Source organism: Lissotriton vulgaris, unplaced genomic scaffold (genome assembly GCF_964263255.1).
Source record: "Lissotriton vulgaris unplaced genomic scaffold, aLisVul1.2 SCAFFOLD_1368, whole genome shotgun sequence".
NCBI lineage: Eukaryota > Metazoa > Chordata > Amphibia > Caudata > Salamandridae > Lissotriton > Lissotriton vulgaris.
In genome coordinates, this window is record NW_028255661.1 from 329814 (window position 1) to 350333 (window position 20520).

General features: G+C 44.6%; 1 protein-coding gene across 2 annotated transcripts in view; it reads left to right on the forward strand.

Moving 5' to 3' along the window:
• Positions 1-20520, forward strand: part of TNFRSF18 (TNF receptor superfamily member 18) — a 156345-nt gene that overhangs the window by 119060 nt on the left and 16765 nt on the right. Inside the window, exons 4-6 of one of the 2 annotated variants that reach the window (XM_086952020.1) lie at positions 4781-4879; positions 5093-5184; positions 13557-13688. In XM_086952020.1, coding sequence (XP_086808146.1) covers positions 4781-4879; positions 5093-5184; positions 13557-13688 — 323 coding nt within the window. The remainder of the gene's footprint in view (positions 1-4780; positions 4880-5092; positions 5185-13556; positions 13689-20520) is intronic. The other variant, XM_086952021.1, reaches the window with a different exon arrangement.

The window sequence follows — 20520 nt, forward strand, 5'->3', positions numbered from 1 at the left end:
AAAGAGGTTTGCTTCCTGATGGAGGATCAACCTGTCAAGGCAGAAGAAGGACATTTATAGAAGTGTCAACTTCATAAAGGAGTTAACCTCCAAAAGGAGGTTCAATCCTAAGAACATACTTGGATGGAAGAAGAGCCCAGAGCTCAACAAGAACAGCCCTCAAAGGAGGCTCAAGGTCCATCAACAGAATCACCTCAAAAGGATGATTGGAGTAGAAAGGAGATTCTGTTGCCAGTGGAGCTTCAGCCTCAGGGAAAATTAGGTTCAGGTTCATCTGTATCCACAAACATCCTAGACACCTCTCAGTCCGGATTCCACAGCAACCACATCACCGAGACTGCCCTCATAGCTGCCACCGACAACATCCACGCCCTCCTCGGCCAAGGCCACACAGCAGCCCTCATCCTCCTGGACCTTTCAGCTGCCTTCAACACTGTCTCCGACCGCACACTAGCTGCCGGACTCCACGACTCCGGAATCCAGGGAGCAGCCTCAGACAAGCTTCGATCTTTCCTCCCGGGCAGAACACAAAGAATAAGACTGCCACCCTTCCTCTCTGAACCAACAGAGATCAGATGCTGAGTACCCAAGGATCCTCCCTCAGCCCCTCGTTCTTCAACATCTACATGGACCCCCTCGCAACCATCGTCAGAAAACACAGACTCAACACAGTCTCATACGCCGACCACACCCAGCTCATCTTTTCCCTCACTAAGGAACCCAACATCACCAGGTACAGTTTCCAGAAAGGGATGAAAGACGTCGCAACCTGGATCGGCAGCAGCAGCCTGAATATTAACTCAGAGAAAACAGAAGTCCTCATCCTTGGCTCCACCCCCTCTGCATGGGACAACACCTGGTGGCCCCCCGCCCTCAGGAACTCACCCACCCCAATGGACCATGCTCACAACCTCGGCATCATACTCACCTCTTCACTCACCATGAACTGCCAGATCAATGATGTGTCCTCCACCTGCTTCAACACCCTCTGCATACTTTGCAAGACCTTCAAATGGATCCCCTCCTGGAATCAACAAAAAACTCCTCCGCAAACTCCAGTCCATTCAGAACGCCACAGCCAGACTTATCCTCAACATCCCACGACATGACCACAACACCTCGCACCTCCGCGACCTCCACTGGCTCCCCGTAAAAAGAAGAATAACCTTCAAACTGCTCACACACACCTACAAAGCCCTCCATAACACCAGACACCAATACCTCAATGAACGAATCTCCTTCCACGCCCCCTAGAGAAACCTCCACTCTGCCGACCTCGCCCAATCCACGGTTCCCTGCATCCACAGGGCCAGAGCGGGTGGTAGATCCTTCTCCTACCTCATGGCCAAGACCTGGAACGAACACCCCCAACACATCCGACGAAGCCGAGCACTGCACCAATTCAGAAAGTACCTCAAGACCTGGCTCTTCGAATAATCTACAGAGCTGCTTGCACCCCTAGTCCTCCTTCCAGCGCCTTGAGACTCACGGGTGAGTAGCACACTTTAAAACCCCTGATTGATTGATTGACAGACTCAACTAGACCAAAAATGTGGCAAAAGAAAATACTCATGATGGCTAACTCCTTGGATTAATTTCATGGGTGTTTGGCTACAGCAGTTCCAACATTACAAATGAACACAAACACTTCACCTTGTGACAGGTTAGACAACCATACAGGACATATTAAACCTACCATCAGTAGATACTACAACAGTATCTGCAAACTCAGCAGTCTGCTAGGTGTACTTTTACTGGCAATATAAGATCCATGGGCAGTTGACCTCAAGGAAGGAGATTACTTGGCTGCAAGTCGGGTTTCCTTTCCTGTATGCACCCAACTCCTGTTTGGGAAATAAAACTGATTGGAAATCACCTCAGATGATTGGGTACTTTCAGCAGTCAACAAAGGATACGGCAACAAGTCTTAACAGATGCCATTAAATCTTCTTCCAGCAGAAGACAGGACCAGCAAGGGCCATCAATGTCGCGTTCCGGAAGAAGAGGTATCTTTACTTGAATAAAGAGCAATAGAAGAGGTCCACAGTGGGAGCTGAGCATAGTGCACTCTGTTGCCAACTTTGCCTCTAGGGTGTCTACCAACCTTCTAGATGTCGGGGTACCACATCCGTGTAATCATTGTGTTCATGTCTGTCCTTACATTGAGCAGATGAATGGTGAAGCTGAAAACAATTCAGAAATACCAAATGCAGTAAACTACTGGCTTATTATGCAATTCTGGCTTCACAATCACAATGAAAATATCATATTTGCAGCCACTTTAGACTTTGAATTTCTTGGGATCATTCCTCAACTCAGTTGCACCAACATCTTGCTCACCAGAGAGGAGAGGAGATGCGATCTAGTGGCTAAGCTGCCGCCGAGGACCTGGGTCCTAGTCCCACCTCTTGCACTTGTCTAAAAACCTTTTGATTCTGGGCCAATCATTTAATTAATTTGTGCCTTAAATTGTAAATATGTTTGAATATATAATGCATTGGTAGATATGTGACGTGAAAATGTGTAGCTCCATATATGATCTACGCAGCTCTGTTGCTACCCAGCTATAGATCCCAGTCACTATGGGGAAATGGGAGGGTGTGTGGGGCTGGGAGGTATGCACATCATACAGTTATCAATGCATGCAACACAGATCAGCAGCATATCAGTTTGCTGGGGCACAACACTCTTGCACAGAAGGCTTCTCAGAAATACTATACTATAAGGATGTGTTGATGTCAGGCAAACATATGGCAAGAGTCTATTACACACTGAAGGAGAGCTGTACACATTATTTCCAGATGTTCATGATGGCTCTGTAGATTTGGGGCCTGCCACATCCCATTCCATGCTGCCAGCTCCTTGCCGGGGAGCGGACAACGATTTTGAAGGTCTACTGGAGAGAACTGATGAGGAGACAAATACGGGCACCTCAAGACCAATATTCTTAGCACATTCTTTTACAAATGGGATTCCAGGCATTGATCTGTTCATCACATATGAAAAGACAAAACACCATTGTTAAACCTCTAGGTGCCCACCGCCCTTGTTACTGGGGTACGCTCTGTGGATCGATTGATCAAGGATATTTTCACACCTGCACACACAAATGGATCCTTCGAAGGGAAGGAAAATGAGTGCGATCAGTGAAATCAGTCGTCAATAGCATGAAATAACCCATGATTTAAGAGTAATTTGCAGGATCCTCGATATTAAGGAGCATACCTTTAAAGGTGCACTCAAGAAGGTATAATTAGCACTAATGATCCAACTATTTACAAACAAATCACTTCTTAGGCCTTTGCGAAATGAAGAGAGTTGGATATCCAACCATTCCCTGATGTTAGGGTTACCCATGCCTAGTAGCATGCAGCCTTAGTCAAAGCCATCAGAGCCTGTGACGCAAGTCCTGTAGACAGGTAGGCTAGATTCCGGGCAATACTCTCACATGCTGCATGTTGGAACCTCTGACCCATCTCGATAGGGGTCTGGGTAGGTAGGATCTTATTGAGGAGGAAGGCTTTGAGCTGTTTTTTAAACATTTCACTTCTTTTTGTCATATACAATGTGACAACAGTGATCCCCATTGCCTTAACATGGACCATCAGTTTGCCCAACACTGATTAGCGTTGAAGGCAAGCTAAGGTATCATCTCAAGAGATTGAGAGGAAGAAGATATAAAGTCATACATGATGAACACAATGTAAACAAGTTTAGATTCCCTGAGTTGTTTTATATTGTTTCACTGATCATCTCTCACAAATAAGCGTCTTTCTACAAGTGTTTCAACTCTGCACTTTGGGCAATGTTCCCAACCACAACTGCATTTGATGTTATGCACCACTTCTCCTCTTTTTATAACTAACTAGCAGCCCGCCCCAGCATTGCCCGGGGCAGGAGGGGTGCAGCATTTCAGGCTTGCGTGCCTTCCCGCCCCAGCCCCCGCCCGCCATGACATTGTCCATGTCCCGGAGCCTGAGCCTTACCTCAGCCGCCGTTGTTCAGGGCCAACCTCCCGCCCCCATCCCCCTCCCGCCCCGGCCCCCTCCCGCCCGTGTCCCGGAGAGCCTGAGCCTTACCTCAGCCGCCGTTGTTCAGGGCCAACCTCCCGCCCCGGCCCCCTCCCGCCCGTGTCCCGGAGAGCCTGAGCCTTACCTCAGCCGCCGGTCCCGCTCCAGGCGCTTTTCCTCCTGCAATTCACCATTTGCTACCTCCCGCTCCCCGCGCATGAAGCAGTGCCAGTCACTCCAGGACTCACCCCCGTCCGCGCTCTAAGGGATTGCCCGGTCCCGCTCCAGGCGCCCGCCCGCACAGGCTGGCACTTCGCCCAGCAGAAAGCAGGCAGTCCTCCCAGCAGGTCGCGATCTTCCATCAATGGGCACGATCTGCAGAGCTGCACAGCTTCGGACACCCCGGGCAGCACGATTCGCCGCCATTTCAGGAAGTGTTGCCAGGGAGCGCAAATGATGTCATCATGCAGACGTCGCGGCCGGCGCTACTTGCAAGGGACTACTTTATTTTTATTTCTAAATTTTTTAAACAACGTATATTTTTCTATTTTTAATAGCCTATGTCCTTCTGCTTGCCCTGTGGTTTTCAAAGATGTCTTGGGTGTTTGGATTGGTGGTGTACTTTTCGAGTTTACCTGGCTCAAAGGACACAGTTCTCTCTTTATAATAGTAGTATAGATTTCTGCTGGAAATGTGAGAGTGTTCTTGTTAAATAAATGAATAAATAAATACAGGAATGCTACAAAGCCCATGATTCTCCCTTCTGCTAGAACTGACAGTACTTCACGTCAGCAAGTTACCACATCTGAGAAGCTTGCTCCGTCCTTAGAAGGAACACTGTTGCATCCAAACAGCAGCGGCCCGCGCAGGTAAGAGTGGTGAGGTGGTGGGGCCAAGTGGGGGTATTTCGAAAGACGACTACGAGGGGCAATTGATTATTTAGTTAATTTTTCCTTTTGGCCACCAATCAAATTTGGCTTGTATTCTATTTTTTGTTTCTGAGTGTTAGCATGAGAAAGTGTAAATAGTGTCTCGTGGCATGTATGACCTTCTGTGTGTAAAGGACTACTCTTGTTTTTCAGCTGTGGGAGCCTAGGCCTGGAAACCATAGTGGCTGGAAACCTGACACATAATGCAATATGTGGCATCGTGATTGTGAGCAAAACTGCACCAGGTACATAATGTTCATTCAAATCCATATGAGATGGTAAAGGCTAAGACTGCAAGTGAGACTGGGCAGGCATGTGAAGACTGCACAAAATGTGTTTTATTATCAGAATCAACAAATACCTAGGATTATTTTACATTTTATGTGTACTGTACTACCTAATCAGTTTATGTCAATCTTAGCGATATTGTTATAGAATGTAGTAGCATTTTCATACATAACATATTAAGCAGCCAACATAATAAATAATCAATTTCTTAACACAATTATAGCCAAAATGAGCCATAAAATCACAAATGCAAAAGACAGAACCATTTCCCAGTACAAAAATAATTGCTGTACACACTCTGTGTGATTGTATTTAGCTAGTTTTCTGGTTAAAAAGCAGTGTACTTTTAAACAAGCACAGACAAACCCAACTGGTTTGGCTTTTGCTTATTGAAGCTTAGTAAAAAGGATTCACTAATTCTCATACTTCATGGGCCGAATTTGTGCATGCTTCCCTCACATACACAAACCTGGTACAGCCAGCCAGCAGCAGTTTAAGTTCATATTGGATACTTTAAAAAGATGTGTACATCAGATGGAAGGCATCTGCACTATGCCTTAAGAGGAAGAAGGCACAGCATGTGCAGTTCCAATGAGTCTTCCCTCATATCCGTATATCGTTACAGTACAGGGAGTTCTAGTGTAAGACACTCACACTCACTATCAGTAAGTTTCCTTCACATACATAGCATGGTTAGAGCACTGGCATCTGTAGTGCACCTTCTCGTGTCCATGGGAATTTTGAAGTTCTCCTACCGGATGAATATATCACTACAACCTCGCTACATCAGGAGTAGCTCTTAAGAGGATGCAGCTACACTAGTTTAAGTAAAGACAATGCATTTGGTTTAATCTCGAGGTTCTTTAATTATCTAGGTGATGTATACCTTATGCGGAGCCGTTTTCTTTGTGGAAAAGAATACATGAAACAGAAATTATCACAAAAGTCAAAGTTGTTATGTAGATGTGGCAAAGTTATACACTGCACACCCTTATGAAGTTGCAGAGTTTCCCTTAGTCCTTTGTGAATGTTGGAAAGCAACCTCTGTACCCATAAACTACACTGGATTTCCTTTTCTAACGGGTATAAATCGGTTTTGCTGTATCTCAAAAATGATTTATATGTCAGCAATATCTTCCTATTGCTACCCAGTGTTGTAATGCACACAATCCGATTATATTGCCAGATATCTTTTGGCTAATAAGGATTTACTGCCTTTATTTAACAGAAACACAAACTTAGGGGCCCATTAGGATGGCGGGCGGATTGCCCCCGCCAGGCTGGCGGTAGCCACCGCCAGCCTGGCGGGGGCAATCCGCGCGCCATCCGCACCTAAATTCCCCCCGCCATTTTAGGATGGCCGGGGGATCGCGGCGGACGGAAAGACCGTCCGCTGTTTTTCCGCCCCGGTCGCCTTGCCGCCGGGGCGGAAAAGGTTTAATATGGTGGCGGTGTCTATGAGACACCGCCGGCCATATTAGCATGGGCTTAGTTAGATGCCCATCGCTGCCACGGAAATGCATGCGGAGACACCCTGAGGGGGCCCGTTGCGGGCCCCCAAGGACTCCGGGGGGTGGGGGGTGCACATGGGGGGTACCTATGGTACCCCCTAGCATTACAAAGTACAACGTGGCAGGCACCGCGCGGTGCCTGTCACGTTGTGCTTTGTAATGCATTGCATGTATCTTCAGCATTGCGGCGGGCGGTGCATTCAGCACCGCCCGCCGCAATGCTGAAGATACAGGATGCGGCCGCCACTGTGGCGGGCGCATCCTAATGCCCCCAACGGGACCCATGCCCTTATGGCGGGTGGTCCGCCCGTCATCGTAATGGGCCACTTAGTCTTATCCATCACCACAGAATGCGGCAGGACATTGAAACCGCACTGTAAATGTAGAGCTTGCATGGTAGTAGAATGATTAGTTTTCAGGGCCATTTTCCCAAAATAACTACAAAACTGTTCAGCTATTTATTCTGGTATTTGATCCACAGGCAAGATCATAGGTTCTACCTTCTGTAGGCATGTGACTCTTGGGGGCGTTACAGTTTGATAAAGTCCTATGTATCACCCTGGAGATATTAGAGGGCCGCAAGAGAAGAAAAGTCTGAATATTGAGTCGATAGGAGGAGTTGGAGTTCATGCAGGATGTGCAGGGCCACAGTCTGATATTCTTCAGCACTTCCACGTTTATGTGGAGTCAGGAAAAAGAGTACGAAACAGTTCGGTTTTCAGACCTTTTCAGATCCACATGTATTTGGTTCTGCCCTCAAACTTGATTTCAGAGCATTCCACAAGCTGGAGCCCTGGACTTTCAGTGATCTCCTCCATGCTTCATTCTTTAGTGTGATCGTTAAGCAATGAGGTTTCCCACCCATAATAGCACAAAGGTTTAGGGAGTAGAGCATTTCAGCCCGCAGCAGCTAGCGTAAATAAGGAGGTGCCTCCCCATCTCTTCGTCTTAGGCACCACTACCAGCAGTGCATCTGCAAAGCGAAAAGTTCTGGATGGATTATCGTGAAGAAGACTCCAAGTTAAATTATTGGGGTCTGCTCCATAGAAAGCTATGTGGGTTAGCACCAGTCCTTGAACTTCACTCTCGCCTGGATGGGAAGCCAATGCAATTCCTTGAGATGGACCTGAACTCAAATGTTCCTCAGAAAGTTGAGAAGGCGTAGGGCTGCAGCGTTATGCACTACCTAGAGTCTCTTAAGTTGGTACAAAGGAAGAACCTAGTATAATGCATTGGCCTATTCAGCAGAGTTGTTATAAGGGATTGGACTACCTGTACTGGCTGCCCTGCAAACCTGCTTCTGGCTGTGATGGATGCTATATCATTTACTAGCAGCAACAATCAACACATCTGCCTCCTTGCAGAACAAACCACTATGTGAAGAGACCTAGGCAACACAGAGCGCCATGCCATAGTTAGACTTCAAATCAAGAACTTCAAAGTGAATAGACTAGAACAAAAGCTTATCAAACTAACTACACAAGATCGGAATCTGGTACACCACAGACCAGGCTCACTCTTCCACTTCAGAAACAAGATCAAAATTAATTTAAATGGTGAAATAACCATTCACTACTGACAAATTACGTGGCCTGATTAGGACTTTGGTGCAGTTGCACCAGCTCTCCGCCGGCATAGCTGCGCCAAAGCTGCATAAGGGCCGCCCGCCTTATTACGAGTTGAATTTGTATAAGGAGGGCGCACCAGCCTTTTCAAGGCAGGGCTCTCGCCATGAAATGGCTGGCGGTGGCAGAACTCGTAATATGCTGAGCGGGACTGCTCCAATCCTGCTCAGCATGTTACATTGTGGTGAGGATCTGCCACTGCCAGGGAACGACTGTTCACTGGCGCAGCCAGTGGCCCTCCATCACAGCAACTTTTGAAGTCATAATACGTCAGACGGACCACCGCCACCACGAGTCTGGTGGTCTTACAACTGCCAGAATCATAATCAGGCTCTATGTTTCTGCCTCCTCCTAGGATAGACTGCTGAGATTTCCTCTTGCCAAAACTTGTCTCCCTCCAGCTTTTCTACTTCATCTCAAATCATTCTTTTCCTTCGGCTTGTGCATTCTTGTATGTCATTTACAGATGGCAGAGTGTAATATGCTATTTATTACCATTATTGAAAGAGGGGGAAGGCCATGATGCCCTCCTTGCAAGTTACGCAAGTTCTTACTTGCATAGCTCAGACTAAAAACAAATTTGCTTCTAGGTGCTCTTTAATTTTTGTGCATTTAGGAAAATAATATTACCATCGACTTCAAGTTGATGGTAACCATGTGCAAAGTTTCAAAAATGCACAAAAAAAGCATGTTTAAAAAGTGTCATGTAGCATACACATGCTACTAGGGCATGTGTTTGCTTTGCATGTGCACATTGTTTTTGAGGGGGGGCTTCAGGGTGGCCTTAGGCCTCTGGGCACCATTTGGCTTGCATTATCTAATTTGCGATTACCAATTAGGTAATAGCAAATTAACTAATGCAAAACCATTAGCACCTATAGGCCTATTTGTTCCTATGGTCTTTAAGTCCATAGGAACGAATGGAGTAGTGTTGCCCAATAGCTATTACCTATTTACCGAATTGCTATTTGGCAATACTAAGGAATCGCTCTATCTTCAGCGATTCCTTTCATACATAGCCTTTTGTGATTACCAAATAGCGATTAGGTAAGAAATGCTTTTTTGATGTATGTGGCCCCCAGTGTTTTATAGTGCTCTGCTGCTCATCACTAACAAGGCTTGTGTGCTACAAGTGCATACCAGTGGCGAAGCCAAGAATCAGACTTGTGGTTACTGAGTGTACAATATGCAAACTAGCAGCTAAATTGAAAGGAATTGAAAATGCGCCTAAACTTGTAAAGCACAAGCTGAGAGATTTTTAGAAACATACCTACAAGGGGGGTAATCATCTGCTGTATTTTTGGCGTTAGCTGAGATCTTTTGATTTTTCCAAAATTATATTTATAATATACTTACATTTTTAAGAGCTTTCAGTAAGTCCTCTTCATCACTTTGGTCTGTCATTAAGTCATTCATATTTTTCTTCCACCCAGTACAGCATACAGCATTATGTTAACCCACCTTAGCCATTGGCTAACTTCACTCTCTGTGACAGTATTCAGTACACAAAATAGTTCCCTTTATTACCAGGTCTGCCATTGCCAATGCGCGCTTTTTAAGGCCAAACAATATTTTTGCTTTTAGACAATTTTATTTTTGGATAGAAGAGCATCCGGCGGCCTTCTTGACAATATGGTTTTGCAAAAACTATTACAAAACAAGTATTAGTAAAATACATTAGTTTGAAAATAACACCAGTCCTTAGCTTTACCAATGCTTTTATTTATATTTGCTTCCCTGGTGATATTTAAGTTGTACAGGACAAATTGCAATTCCAGAATGACAAACGTTCAGTATTTCTTCAGACAAACTTCAGTTTTCAGTCACGTGTTCACTTATTAAGTTGCAATTTATTTTCTCTTACATTTTTAGCAAATAATTTCTTGGAAATCACAGTAATGCCCTTTACACTGAAGAGTGGAATACTAAAAAACTATTGTACATTGTTGATTGAATTATTATTTAAACTTTAGTGTCAACTACACACTTTTTTGTGAAATTAAATCAATCTGTCACTGCAACACAAGGGCTGTTTCCTCTGATAGAATCCAGTGAAGCAATATGGGCTGGTACAATAAGTATATCCAGCAGTCCTTAATTAAGGCAGTGCGTGGAGTGGCATCCTGGAGGAAACTGAGTTAGCATTAAAGGGCAAAACAAATGAATTTCTCATGCAGTCAAACAATGCATTTTGTTTCAGAAATCTGCTGCAAAACACACTTTTAGGGCCCAGTACTGGAGTGGGCTCTTCTGGCAAGGGTAGGACTTACAGATGGCAGAGTCCAGAATCACCAGCAGGATTGAATGAAGACTTTTGTGTCCCTGAGACATCAGAAAACATGAGGCAAGACAGCAAGCCCTTGGACTCACTCTGGCTTCTAGTGACATGGGTTCAGTCCTTGTCCTCAGCAGGGCAGAGATCAGCAGGCAGTAGGGCAGCTCAGCAAAGTAGAAAGGCAGTTCCTCAGAACAGTCAGTCAAAGCAAAGTGGCAATCCTTACGGCACAGCAGTCTTTACTCCAGCACGGTTCGTTCCACGTCCAGTGGTGTACTGATTTGGTAGGGTCATAGCTCCAGTACATATACCCAAAAGTGCCTTAACTATAGTGTGTGACTTCAAAGGAGCCTTCTGAAGTGCAAAAAATCCTTTTCAAACCAGTCCTGTCTGCCAGGCTAACGGTGGAGGGTGAATCAGTGCTTTGTGTGTGGACAGGACGCTAGCAAATGTATTTGTGGCCGTCTAGAAGGAATGCACAAAGTGTAGCTGTCACCCAGCCCAGACATGTATTGGAGACAGGTTGCAGGCACACGGAGTAAAGTTGAGAGCAGAAAAATGTCCATTGTCTAAAAGTGGCATTTCTAAAATAGTAATGTCAAATCCAACTTTACCACTATAGAGGATTTATCATTATCATTCCAAAAATATGAAACATGATTTAGCTACTCCTTTCTAATCAGGAATTGCAGCTTAAAAGTGATTAAGGACCACTCAATGCTAGCCTATGAGAAGAATCGGCCTCACGGTGGTGAAAAATGAATTTAGCTGTTTGTCACTATCAGGACATGTAAAACTTAAAGTACATGTCCTACCTTTTAGTTACCCAGCACACTGCCCATAGGGCTACCTAGGACCTTCCTTAGGGGTGACCTATGTATAATAAAAGAGGAGTTTAAGGCTTGGCAACTGTTTTTAAATGCCAAATTGAGGTGACAGTAAACTGCACACACAGGCATTGCAATGGCAGTCCTGGGACAGGTTAGAAGGGCTACTTGTTTGGGTGGCACAATCAGTGCTGCAGGCCCACCAGTAGCATTTAGATCACAGGCCCTGGGTATATGGCATACCACTTTACAAGGGACTTATAGGTAAACTAAATATGGTAATCAGGTATATACCAATGTCACCATGTTTTAGTGGACAAACACATGCACTTGGCACTGGTCTGTACTGGTAAAGGGCTCAGAGTCCTAAGGTCAACAAAAAGATACAACAAACAGTGGATACAACAAACAGTGGAGGTAAGCAGTGAAAAAGTTGGGAGAAGATAACCCTAAGAATGACAGGTCCAGCAGTTACGTATTCCAGGCCACACCTTTGGAACTCGAACCAGTACTCCTGATGTGGTTTTTAGTACTCTGCATTGTTCCCCAGGTACTGATCTAGAACATGACACATACTAACCCGCAAGGGGCTGAACGGAGGCCTTGGCCTTGTGCTTCTCTGAAAACACGGCATGCACCCTAGCCAGACGGGGGAAGTTTACAAATTGTATTATATTTTTACTTACAGAAGCTGCCATAGGCCGACTCTAGCTCCTGGCTGGCTAGCACCCTGCACTCTATTCTTTCCTTCTCACAATCTCGAACGCCCTGTGTATGCTTGAAGAGGCTAAAAGCATTCAAACTATCTTTTATGTTGTTTTTTCTTGGTTTTAGAGTGTGACATCACCCTCTTCATGAGATATTATTGGCTAGCACTCTGCTCTCTATTCTTTCCCTCACACATTGTCTGGGTATTCTCGCTCATTAACTGCATCCAAACTAATGTTTACCTTGTGTTAGCTTGGTTTTAGAGTGCGATATGATTTCACTTATGAAAAATTATTGTTTGCATTCTATTAAATGTCCTTACTAGCAAAATTCTAGCGGTACTAACTGTCGCTTTCATTTATGTGTAGTTGCAATGGACCCTTGTTTCGTTTTTTTCCAGACATGTAATAATTTTAAGTAAACGAACATAAATGAACTATACACTTCGCCTCTATTTTCTTCTCTGTGCTTTGATAACGCTCTTAAGCATTTCACCTGATTTTTCTTTCTTCCTCGCACTTGTTTGTTTCTCTATTTCAGTTTTCCTCCAACGCACCCTTCCTATTTATTTTTCTATTTTAATGATTATGTACTGTTAAGTTAAAACCCTACGCAGACATTAAAAACAACAAAAAGGCCCCGATCTGCCCCCAGTTAGAACACCTTCCAGAGATGTGTGGTATGACTAATAGGCGTACAGCGCTTCCTGTGGCTTCTAGCGGATGCCGCTTGTGGTCCCTGTACACTAAGACTATGCTTCTGTCAGTGCAGCATTGGAAGGTACCAAACTAGCTCTTGGATCCGTGAAGATGGTCATCTTTCTGAGAAAAGAAACTGTTTCTGTCCAGTGTGAATACTAAGGAACCTGTTGACATCCGGTTACAAAGTAGCATTCCTTCCTGAGGTGCATACATGTCACTCTTTATAACTCAGTCGCTTTCTATGAAGATATATCCTCTGTTCTCTCTTTACATAGTGTTTAAATAGCTTTTATTACAATAAGCCAATCAAACTGTACTTATTGTACGGGCCTTGAAAGGATGAAGACTGAAACAGTGAGTCTGCCATGTTGGGATCTGAAACTAAGTCCTTTTGATAACACAGGAGTATCTCCACCCACTGAGATGTCTCACCAGCACTTTATCAGGTTTTCTTTGGATCCTTGTTGAACGACCTGGCCTATGGTTTTCTAAAGTCTTCCTTCACCAGTGACCTGTCCCCTGTACGTTTGAATGTAGAGTTGATGGCCATGAAGGTCTGCTACTGCACTGACCTGCCCCTGTTGGTTTGTGTTCTTTCACTTCTCTGGAGCACAGTTTTACCCAAATTTCAAAGTGCTTTAGCAGCTATTCAATTACTCTGCCTACTTGGTCTCCTTTCTAGAATTGCAAGGCTCACCCACAACCGTCCTCGCCCTCCTGACAGCCGTGGCGATCTTCATCCTGATCCTGGGTACCATCTTCCTGCATCTCTATATCTGGCGGATGAAGATGGAGAAGCTGTTGATTGCTAAAGGTGAGTACTGGGCGAGGAGCTGGAGTAATGCCATAATTTGCCGTGCCGGATCCGAGAGCTTTAATACACTGACATAACTCCAGAAACCTGAAACCACACCAACCTGTTACTATAATATGGCATAATCCCAGGATTTTGACATCAGACTAATTTCACTACAGGAACCTACCCTTCGACTGTGATAACACTCACAAAAGTATGGCTTTATAACTTTGAGATTACTCTAGGAACCAGCTGCTAGACCTGGTGATCCCTCTTGAATCTGGCCTTAGACTGCAACATCACACCAGCAGCTGGGTGTAAAACTGTGATCACGCCAAGATGTTAGCTTTACTGTGACATCACTCAAAGAAACTGATGACATGTTGTGAGATTGCTCCAGGAATCTTACACCAGACTATGATGGCTCCAAGTATCTGACGTCAGACGTCGATGCTGCAGGGACCTGACATAAAACATTAATCTCATGGCAAGATTCGGCGTCAGACTGAAATGTTACTTATGGAGACACTGTAGAGTAGAAACACTACAATAAAGTGACATCTCTGACTAAGGCATGTGTCAGAATGGGAGGTCAGTCCAGAACCCCAGATTCAGACTACCACATCATTTCAGAAACCCCCAGCGACTCGAATTCAAACTCGGATGTTACGCCAAACGTCCAACTTCAGACTGTGACATCACTTCCGAAACCCGACTTCAGACTAGGACAGCAGTCCAGAAACCCGACTTCAGACTGTAACATCACTACAGTAGTCTGACTTTATACTGTGGCATTACTCCATTGATCCGACTTCAGACTGTATTATCACTCCAGTAGTCTGACTTCAGATTGTGACATTACTCCAGTAGTCTGACTTCAGATTGTGACGTTAATCCAGTAGTCCGACTTCGGATTGTGACATTACTCCAGTTGTCTGACTTCAGATTGTGACGTTACTACAGTAGTCCGACTTCAGATTGTGACGTTACTACAGTAGTCTCACTTCGGATTGTGACATTACTACAGTAGTCCGACTTCAGATTGTGACATTACTCCAGTAGTCCGACTTCAGATTGTGACATTACTCCAGTAGTCTGACTTCAGATTGTGACATTACTCCAGTAGTCCGACTTCAGATTGTGACGTTACTACAGTAGTCTGACTTCAGATTGTGACATTACTCCAGTAGTCTGACTTCAGATTGTGACATTACTACAGTAGTCTGATTTCAGATTGGGACGTTACTCCAGTAGTCCGACTTCAGATTGTGACATTACTACAGTAGTCCGACTTCAGATTGTGACATTACTACAGTAGTCCGACTTCAGATTGTGACATTACTCCAGTAGTCCGACTTCAGATTGTGACATTACTACAGTAGTCCGACTTCAGATTGTGACATTACTCCAGTAGTCTGATTTCAGATTGTGACGTTACTACAGTAGTCCGACTTCAGATTGTGACGTTACTACAGTAGTCCGACTTCAGATTGTGACATTACTCCAGTAGTCTGACTTCAGATTGTGACGTTACTACAGTAGTCCGACTTCAGATTGTGACGTTACTACAGTAGTCTGATTTCAGATTGGGATGTTACTCCAGTAGTCTGACTTCAGATTGTGACGTTACTACAGTAGTCCGACTTCAGATTGTGACATTACTCCAGTAGTCTGACTTCAGATTGTGACATTACTACAGTAGTCCGACTTCAGATTGTGACGTTACTCCAGTAGTCTGACTTCAGATTGTGACATTACTACAGTAGTCCGACTTCAGATTGTGACATTACTCCAGTAGTCTGACTTCAGATTGTGACGTTACTCCAGTAGTCTGACTTCAGATTGTGACATTACTACAGTAGTCCGACTTCAGATTGTGACATTACTCCAGTAGTCTGACTTCAGATTGTGACATTACTCCAGTAGTCTGACTTCAGATTGTCACATTACTACAGTAGTCTGACTTACGATTGTGACATTACTCCAGTAGTCTGACTTCAGATTGTGACATTACTACAGTAGTGCGACTTCAGATTGTGACATTACTCCAGTAGTCTGACTTCAGATTGTGACATTACTCCAGTAGTCTGACTTCGGATTGTGACATTACTACAGTAGTCCGATTTAAGATTGTGACATTACTCCAGTAGTCTGACTTCAGATTGTGACGTTACTACAGTAGTCTGACTTCAGATTGTGACATTACTCCAGTAGTCTGACTTCAGATTGTGACATTACTACAGTAGTCTCACTTCGGATTGTGACATTACTCCAGTAGTCTGACTTCAGATTGTGACATTACTCCAGTAGTCCGACTTCAGATTGTGACATTACTCCAGTAGTCCGACTTCAGATTGTGACATTACTACAGTAGTCTGACTTCAGATTGTGACATTACTCCAGTAGTCCGACTTCAGATTGTGACGTTACTACAGTAGTCTGATTTCAGATTGTGACATTACTCCAGTTGTCCGACTTCAGATTGTGACATTACTCCAGTAGTCCGACTTCAGATTGTGACATTACTACAGTAGTCTGACTTCAGATTGTGACATTACTCCAGTAGTCTGACTTCAAATTGTGACATTACTACAGTAGTCTCACTTCGAATTGTGACATTACTCCAGTAGTCTGACTTCAGATTGTGACATTACTCCAGTAGTCCGACTTCAGATTGTGACATTACTACAGTAGTCCGATTTAAGATTGTGACATTACTCCAGTAGTCTGACTTCAGATTGTGACATTACTACAGTAGTCTGACTTCAGATTGTGACATTACTCCAGTAGTCTGACTTCAGATTGTGACATTACTACAGTAGTCTGACTTCGGATTGTGACATTACTACAGTAGTCCGATTTAAGATTGTGACATTACTCCAGTAGTCTGACTTCAGATTGTGACGTTACTACAGTAGTCTGACTTCAGATTGTGACATTACTCCAGTAGTCTGACTTCAGATTGTGACATTACTACAGTAGTCTGACTTCGGATTGTGACATTACTACAGTAGTCCGATTTAAGATTGTGACATTACTCCAGTAGTCTGACTTCAGATTGTGACATTACTCCAGTAGTCTGACTTCAGATTGTGACATTACTACAGTAGTCTCACTTCGGATTGTGAAATTACTACAGTAGTCCGATTTAAGATTGTGACATTACTCCAGTAGTCTGACTTCAGATTGTGACATTACTCCAGTAGTCCGACTTCAGATTGTGACATTACTACAGTAGTCTGACTTCAGATTGTGACATTACTCCAGTAGTCTGACTTCAAATTGTGACATTACTACAGTAGTCTCACTTCGAATTGTGACATTACTCCAGTAGTCTGACTTCAGATTGTGACATTACTCCAGTAGTCCGACTTCAGATTGTGACATTACTACAGTAGTCCGATTTAAGATTGTGACATTACTCCAGTAGTCTGACTTCAGATTGTGACATTACTACAGTAGTCTGACTTCAGATTGTGACATTACTCCAGTAGTCTGACTTCAGATTGTGACATTACTACAGTAGTCTGACTTCGGATTGTGACATTACTACAGTAGTCCGATTTAAGATTGTGACATTACTCCAGTAGTCTGACTTCAGATTGTGACGTTACTACAGTAGTCTGACTTCAGATTGTGACGTTACTCCAGTAGTCCGACTTCAAATTGTGACATTACTCCAGTAGTCCGACTTCAGATTATGACATTACTACAGTAGTCTGATTTAAGATTGTGACATTACTCCAGTAGTCCGACTTCAGATTGTGACATTACTCCAGTAGTCTGACTTCAGATTGTGACATTACTACAGTAGTCTGACTTCGGATTGTGACATTACTCCAGTAGTCTGACTTCAGATTGTGACATTAATACAGTAGTCTCACTTTGGATTGTGACATTACTCCAGTAGTCTGACTTCAGATTGTGACATTACTCCAGTAGTCTGACTTCATATTGTGACATTACTACAGTAGTCTCACTTCGGATTGTGACATTACTCCAGTAGTCTGACTTCAGATTGTGTCATTACTCCAATAGTCCGACTTCAGATTGTGACATTACTACAGTAGTCTCACTTCGGATTGTGACAATACTCCAGTAGTCTGACTTCAGATTGTGACATTACTACAGTAGTCTCAATTCGGATTGTGAAATTACTACAGTAGTCCGACTTCAGATTGTGACATTACTCCAGTAGTCCGACTTCAGATTGTGACATTACTCCAGTAGTCCGACTTCAGATTGTGACATTACTCCAGTAGTCTGACTTCAGATTGTGACGTTACTACAGTAGTCTCACTTCGGATTGTGACATTACTCCAGTAGTCTGACTTCAGATTGTGACATTACTCCAGTAGTCCGACTTCAGATTGTGACATTACTCCAGTAGTCTGACTTCAGATTGTGACGTTACTACAGTAGTCTGACTTCAGATTGTGACGTTACTACAGTAGTCCGACTTCAGATTGTGACATTACTACAGTAGTCTGCCCTCAGACTGTGACATTACTACAGTAGTCCGATTTAAGATTGTGACATTACTCCAGTAGTCTGACTTCAGATTGTGACGTTACTACAGTAGTCTGACTTCAGATTGTGACGTTACTCCAGTAGTCCGACTTCAAATTGTGACATTACTACAGTAGTCCGACTTCAGATTATGACATTACTACAGTAGTCTGATTTAAGATTGTGACATTACTCCAGTAGTCCGACTTCAGATTGTGACATTACTCCAGTAGTCTGACTTCAGATTGTGACATTACTACAGTAGTCTGACTTCGGATTGTGACATTACTCCAGTAGTCTGACTTCAGATTGTGACATTAATACAGTAGTCTCACTTCGGATTGTGACATTACTCCAGTAGTCTGACTTCAGATTGTGTCATTACTCCAGTAGTCCGACTTCAGATTGTGACATTACTACAATAGTCTCACTTCGGATTGTGACAATACTCCAGTAGTCTGACTTCAGATTGTGACATTACTACAGTAGTCTCAATTCGGATTGTGAAATTACTACAGTAGTCCGACTTCAGATTGTGACATTACTCCAGTAGTCCGACTTCAGATTGTGACATTACTCCAGTAGTCCGACTTCAGATTGTGACATTACTCCAGTAGTCTGACTTCAGATTGTGACGTTACTACAGTAGTCTCACTTCGGATTGTGACATTACTCCAGTAGTCTGACTTCAGATTGTGACATTACTCCAGTAGTCCGACTTCAGATTGTGACATTACTCCAGTAGTCTGACTTCAGATTGTGACGTTACTACAGTAGTCTGACTTCAGATTGTGACGTTACTACAGTAGTCCGACTTCAGATTGTGACATTACTACAGTAGTCTGCCCTCAGACTGTGACGTTACACAAATCCTAGGAACATTCTTCCTCCACTCCAACCGTAAGTACGTGCCTAAACGAGTAATGTGCTTGGGGTAGTCAATAAACAAGCACTGGCGTTGCCAATAGGTCTCGCAGTAGGAACGTTGGAGCTATTGTTTGTGTAAATGACAAAGCCCTTTATGTATTAAAAATGATAACCAAAGTGAAAGGCATTGTTATTTGCAATTGTAATGGCTCCAACTGTCGTACTGCGAGACCTATTGGCAACGTGAGTGCTTTTTCGTGTGTGAGTGGCGTTGTGTGTGTGAGTGGCGTTGCGCGTGTGAGTGGTGTTGCGTGTGTGAGTGGCGTTGCGTGTGTGAGTGGCGTTGCGTGTGTGAGTGGCGTTGCCTGTGTGAGAGATGTTGCCTGTGTGAGAGGCGTTGCCTGTGTGAGTGGTGTTGCCTGTGTGAGTGGCGTTGCCTGTGTGAGTGGCGTTGGCTGTGTGAGTGGCGTTGGCTGAGTGAGTGGCGTTGCATGTGTGAGTGGCGTTGCATGTGTGAGTGGCGTTGCATGTGTGTGTAGTTGAGTGGCGTTGCGTAGTTGAGTGGCGTTGCGTGGTTGAGTGGCGTTGCATGTGTGAGTGGCGTTGCATGTGTGAGTGGCGTTGCATGTGTGAGTGGCGTTGCGTAGTTGAGTGGCGTTGCGTAGTTGAGTGGCGTTGCGTAGTTGAGTGGCGTTGCGTAGTTGAGTGGTGTTTCGTAGATGAGTGGCGTTGCGTAGATGAGTGGCGTTGCGTAGGTAAGTGGCGTTGCGTAGGTGAGTGGTGTTGCGTAGGTGAGTGGCGTTGCGTAGTTGAATGGCATTGCGTAGTTGAGTGTGCATTGCGTAGTTGAGTGGCGTTGCGTAGTTGAGTGGCGTTGCGTAGTTGCGTGTAGTTGCGTGTAGTTGCGTGGCGTTGCGTAGTTGCGTGGCGTTGCGTAGTTGAGTGGCGTTGCGTAGTTGAGTGGCGTTGCGTAGTTGAGTGCCATTGCGTAGTTGAGTGGCGTTGCGTAGTTGAGTGGCGTTGCGTAGTTGAGTGGCGTTGCGTAGTTGAGTGGCGTTGCGTAGTTGCGTGGCGTTGCGTAGTTACGTTGCGTAGTTGCGTTGCGTTGCGTAGTTGAGTGGTGTTGCGTAGTTGAGTGGCGTTGCATGTGTGAGTGGCGTTGCATGTGTGAGTGGCGTTGCATGTGTGAGTGGCGTTGCATGTGTGAGTGGCGTTGCATGTGTGAGTGGCGTTGCGTAGAGTGGCGTTGCGTAGTTGAGTGGCGTTGCGTAGTTGAGTGGCGTTGCGTAGTTGAGTGGCGTTGCGTAGTTGAGTGGCGTTGCGTAGTTGAGTGGTGTTGCGTAGTTGAGTGGCGTTGCGTAGTTGCGTGTAGTTGCGTGGCGTTGCGTAGTGGCATTGCGTAGTTGAGTGGCGTTGCGTAGTTGAGTGGCATTGGGTAGTTGAGTGGCGTTGCGTAGTTGAGTGGCGTTGCGTG